Source organism: Camelina sativa, chromosome 7, assembly GCF_000633955.1.
Source record: "Camelina sativa cultivar DH55 chromosome 7, Cs, whole genome shotgun sequence".
In the NCBI taxonomy this organism is placed as follows: domain Eukaryota; kingdom Viridiplantae; phylum Streptophyta; class Magnoliopsida; order Brassicales; family Brassicaceae; genus Camelina; species Camelina sativa.
In genome coordinates this window covers 29,399,599-29,405,038 of record NC_025691.1, presented here as the reverse complement: position 1 = coordinate 29,405,038, position 5,440 = coordinate 29,399,599, and the positions used below count along the sequence as shown (strand labels likewise).

At 38.1% G+C, this 5,440-nt stretch overlaps 2 protein-coding genes across 2 annotated transcripts in view; one reads left to right on the top strand and one right to left on the bottom strand.

Moving 5' to 3' along the window:
* On the top strand, positions 257–3,722 carry LOC104703240 (protein STRUBBELIG-RECEPTOR FAMILY 5-like). The gene is given in 16 exon segments (XM_010419212.1): positions 257–402; positions 516–648; positions 752–823; positions 920–985; positions 1,057–1,128; positions 1,216–1,287; positions 1,381–1,432; positions 1,435–1,454; positions 1,541–1,606; positions 1,706–1,771; positions 1,886–2,196; positions 2,266–2,525; positions 2,594–2,865; positions 2,962–3,082; positions 3,174–3,310; positions 3,434–3,722. Coding segments are annotated over 16 exon segments (2,094 nt in total). The 5' UTR covers positions 257–317.
* The window catches only part of LOC104703238 (amyrin synthase LUP2-like), a 23,623-nt gene continuing 22,135 nt past the window's right edge, over positions 3,953–5,440 (bottom strand). Inside the window, exons 14-18 of the mRNA XM_010419208.1 lie at positions 4,911–5,101; positions 4,648–4,825; positions 4,476–4,556; positions 4,312–4,395; positions 3,953–4,206 (exon numbers count right to left, since the gene is read on the bottom strand). Of these exons, the coding sequence (XP_010417510.1) occupies positions 4,081–4,206; positions 4,312–4,395; positions 4,476–4,556; positions 4,648–4,825; positions 4,911–5,101 (660 nt within the window). The 3' untranslated portion in view covers positions 3,953–4,080. The remainder of the gene's footprint in view (positions 4,207–4,311; positions 4,396–4,475; positions 4,557–4,647; positions 4,826–4,910; positions 5,102–5,440) is intronic.

Here is a 5,440-nt window from a genome sequence, read left to right as displayed (position 1 = left end):
CAGATCAGCCCAAGTATTTGTACTTTGACAAATTACAAATTTATTTTTTAATAATTGGTTGGTTAAAAATTTAGACACACACACATCTTTTCACCGTCATTGCGCATCTATCGTTCTCCCTCAAAGATCTAAAATACCAGCGAAAGTTAATGGTCGTGAAATATCTTGTCCCTGAACCAAACCTCAAAAATGTCTCCACCCCTAAATCTAATTATAATGGCACATTCTCTCAAACCCTCGTTGTCTTGTCCTTGAATCAAACCAGGAAGCATAACCCTAACCCCGAATCCTAATTTATATCTTTCTTGCAAATCTAGATGATGCAGAAGCTCGTACACCTCTTGATCGTCTCTCTCGCTATTGTCGTCACTTTAGTCCAAGCAAAAACCGATAACCAAGAAGGTAAAATACAATTGAGGCTTAAATCTCATTTTTTTATTAGACAAAAACATGTTTTAATATGTGATTACTACTAGATTAGACCGATCAAGAATTAATCAGAAATGTTTTGGCAGTCTCCGCTTTGAACGTGATGTTTACGAGCTTAAATTCACCGTCGAAACTCAAAGGCTGGAAATCTAGCGGAGGTGATCCCTGCGACGGTTCTTGGGAAGGCGTCAAATGCAAAGGCTCTTCCGTCACCGAATTGTATATAATAACAACCCTAATATATTTTAAAACCCTAATCTCAGATCCTTACTTGTATCACAAGTTATCTTATTTCTTTCATTTTTTTTTCTTTCTCCGACAGACAGTTATCAGGCTTGGAGCTAAGTGGATCTCTCGGTTATCTACTAAGCAACCTCAAATCTCTCACAACTTTGTGAGGATTCTCATTTAATAGTCTCTTTTAAATCAGTTAAAAAAACTAGAAATCAGAAAATAACAGTTTTGGTTTTAAAATCTGGTGATAGTACAGTGATCTCAGCAAAAACAATCTAAAAGGGAACATACCTTATCAACTCCCACCCAACCTTGCTAATCTGTAAGTTCATACATTTGTTTTTTGATCACTTATTACCCAAGAAACAAATCGTAATCTTCTAACTGATACAGAGACTTTTCTGAAAACGAACTCGATGGAAACGTGCCCTACTCCTTATCTCAAATGAAAAGTATCCAAAGCATGTGAGTGAAAGCAAATAAACTTCATCAAGTATATCGTTGGTGTTAGTTAGGGTTTATGATCACTTGTTAATTTATATTTGATTGCAGTAACCTTGGACAAAACAAGCTCAATGGAGATCTACCACATATGTTTCAGAAACTGTCAAAACTCGAAACTCTGTAGGTACAATTCCTTTAGTTATATTTTTAACCGAAAATGTTTTAAGAAATCATTTAATTTCAGACCTTACACACCCAATATTACTTATGCAGGGACTTATCGTTAAATCAACTCTCTGGGAAATTACCTCAGAGTTTTGCTAATCTCTCACAAGCCTCAAAAAACTGTATGGAATAAGAAACAATTAAAATTTAAGTTTTTTTTTTTCTTTCTCGGATGCTAAAATTGGATCTTGTCTTGTAATTGTGCAAGACACTTGCAGGATAATCGTTTCACAGGCGACATAAACGTTCTCAGGAACCTTGCCATTGATGACTTGTAAGCATCTAAAAGACTAAAACCCATCTAATTAGGTTTTGACACAATTCCCATACTCGATACTAAAAAAACATTCGTTTTCTTCTTGTGTGATTACAGGAACGTCGAAGACAACCGGTTCGAAGGATGGATACCTAATGAGCTTAAGGATATAGACAGTTTACTGTAAGTGAAAAAGGTTGCTTTCTACACAAGAAACAGTTTTTACATAAATAGAAAAAACAGAGGATATATAAAAGAGTTCCCCTGTTTTCTCTCTGTTTTTTGCGTTTGATAAAGGACTGGAGGCAACGACTGTTCAACTGAAACTGCTCCACCACCACCACCGGGTGTTAGATACGGTCGAAAATCTTCAGGTTCTAATGCCGGAGGAGGTATAACTGCTGTGACCGGAATGATGATCGCTGGAGCAAGCTTAGGAGTTCTTGTGTTGATCGCCGTTTTAATCGCGCTTGTCTCCAAGAAAAAGTCATCTATCTCTCCTCATTTCATCGACGAAGACAGGAGTCAACACACCCCAAAGTTTAGGTCTCTTTCCTCTCATGGATCTGCACAAGAGCTACGTGTCGATTTTGGCAACGATTACAAAGGTATACGAGATGTTTTTTTGACCTATTTTGGCTTTGCAAGTAACTGATCGAGAGGAGCTTATATTGAAGGTGGAGATTCGGATGATGATAATAATATCCACCGGATGGGATCAAAGGGACTAAAGCATTCAGTTTCGTCGCGTGTGATGTCTTTCAACGATACCGAGTTCGCCAACAAGCTCAACGCGAAACGAACCACTTCAAGTCGTTCCGCTACGGAATTCGAGCTCTCTGATTTGCAGAGCGCAACAGCCAATTTCTCACCAGGAAATCTTCTCGGTGAAGGATCAATCGGACGTGTTTACAGAGCCAAGTATTCCGATGGACGGGTAATCCCCTTACTTAACGTGTTATACAAGTAACCATCACAACTCATCAAATTTTCTATTTCATGCAGACTTTGGCGGTTAAGAAGATCGATTCGACATTGTTCGATTCGGGTAAATCAGAAGATATAACGCCCATTGTAATGAGCGTCTCAAAGATTCGGCATCAGAACATAGCAGAGCTCGTAGGTTATTGCTCAGAGCAAGGTCACAACATGTTAGTCTACGAATACTTCAGAAACGGCTCACTCCATGAGTTCCTTCATTTGTCAGATTCTTTCAGTAAACCGTTGACTTGGAATACAAGAGTCAGAATCGCCTTGGGGACCGCTCGAGCCGTCGAGTATGTTCCTGAAATCCAAACAAAAAAAAAAAAACTTAAACGCAAACGATCTTTTATTTGTGATCATTAATTATACATTGTCGTTTTTGTGTGTAGGTACCTACACGAGGCATGTTCACCGTCTGTGATGCATAAGAATATCAAGTCTTCTAACATTTTGCTAGACGCAGATCTCAACCCTCGTCTCTCAGATTACGGCCTCTCAAAATTCTATCTTGTGAGCATTATACTTTTCCCTTGTTTTTGTAGAAATTTGGGACTGAGTTTACTAGTATTAATGTAATAATGTTCATTATATGGTGTGGCAGAGAACGAGTCAAAACCTAGGAGAAGGATACAATGCACCAGAAGCCAAGAACCCTTCTGCTTATACACCAAAGAGTGACGTTTACAGCTTTGGTGTCGTCATGTTAGAACTTCTCACCGGTCGAGTTCCATTTGACGGGTCAGTTCTATTTCTATAATATCATTCATGTTAAATAAAATCTCAATTTTTAGATTATGAGTTTGATATTTCATATCTAAAAGAATTGTTATTTTTTGTTGGGTTGGGTTGTGCTATAAACAGAGAGAAACCAAGGCCAGAAAGATCGTTGGTGCGGTGGGCGACACCACAGCTTCACGACATAGACGCATTGTCGAATATAGCGGATCCAGCTTTGCACGGGCTTTACCCACCAACGTCATTGTCAAGGTTCGCCGACATCATCGCATTATGTGTACAGGTGGAACCAGAGTTCCGACCACCCATGTCGGAAGTTGTGGAGGCACTTGTACGGATGGTTCAACGGTCAAGTATGAAGCTTAAAGATGATCTTTCATCGTCTTATCGAGCCCACGACGATTATGATTACTAGAGTTAAAAGAAAAGTAGTGACGTTATAAGATGAGATAATTACTAATTTTCTCGAAACGAAAACAAGAGAAGAAAAACGAAATGATTGTTTGTTTAAAGATGATAATATTTTATTTTGCTAGATAAACTTTCATTTGAATAAGTAAAATGATAATCAATTCTTATCCTTTAACTTTTTTAAAAGATTAAATAACATAAATAAATAATAAAATGGTTTTTTCAGGTATGAAATAAGTAAAATCACGATAAACACAACTTCTAACTTTCTAAGTGTTTGACGTAGTTTAGCATGCATCCACACATAACATGAATCTTATCTTATTATAATACAATACGGTATTTTCTTGTGTCCATAAAAACTATAGATGCTGATGAGTAGTAACGAACGCAGCTTTTCGGTACTCAGCAAGTGCCCACAATGGGAATGTGTTTCTGTAAGTAGCATAGTGCAACATGCAATTTTTCATGAACACTCCTACTAATTCCTGCAAATGCGATAAAAACAGTTTTCTAGATCAAAATTATGTACTACGAAAGATAATGCAAGAAATGAAACATAATATAATCTAAACTTTTAGCAAAGATCTAACCTGTTGTGGGAAATCTCCATTTTCCATTTGCGAATTGATGATAAGTTTCGCAGCACGGTGAAGGGGTATTGGATCTCTCTCGGCCTGTTTTTTTATGGATTTAATCAAATAAATTTCTTTGTATTTATCGAATAAGAAGTGTATGCAAAATGATATATTTGAACCTGTCCGGCGCTGATCAACCCCATTATTGCCCAAGAGGTCTGCACCAGATTGGATATTTTCCCTTCTGAAGGTATGTATCTCTAAACATACATCATGTTAACAAGACAGAGACTTATTCGATAATTTTGGTGAAATTTATGTACTAATTAAGGTCTTGATCCCCGTAAATACCTGTTCAGGGCATGACAGATAGCTTTCGCCCCAACCTCCATCATCTTTCTGTATCGTGAGTAAAAACTCAACACCTTTACGAATAGCCTGGCTATTTTGATACGTTTTACCAGCGGTTGCTAGGCCGCCAAGAGCAAACCATGTGGCGTAGATGAAACAAACACCCCAATTTCCATACCTATCATGACTCGAGCACACATTGTATTTTGTTAGGCTTCTTCTGAACCATATGTATGAGCTGTGTTAAAAGTAATATACTGTACCATGAACCATCTGGCCTCTGTTCGTTTTCTAGGAATTGCACTGCTTTCTCGATGGACCTGCTGATCTCTTTCGTCTTGTGATCCGGATAGAGTTGCTTGAACAGAACCAGAGCTTGCATAACAGAGGAGGTACATTCCACATACTCACGCTCAGCCACTAGATTAGCCAGAAATTCTGTGGGATTGAGCAACTGAAACACCATTTACAAAGGTTCAACATCAGATAATCTTTTCCTACGGACTTCTAAATTAGCAAAAAATTTGTGAGCATCCTTATGTCTTTCAGCACTTACTTCAATCCATTCATATGCACGGACAGGCTCCCATGCAGTCATACCTCCCTTATCACTCTACATTAGATGAAGTCATGGGTTGTAAATTCTATTAACAGCCAGTACTTTTTTTGGGACATTAATCTTATAGATTCAACCTTACCTGAAAAGACAGCATGAGATCAACAGAATCGTTTAGTTGTTCGGGATCCATTTTCTGGCCAACAACCTCAGCTGGCATCATGGATAGCAGCAGAC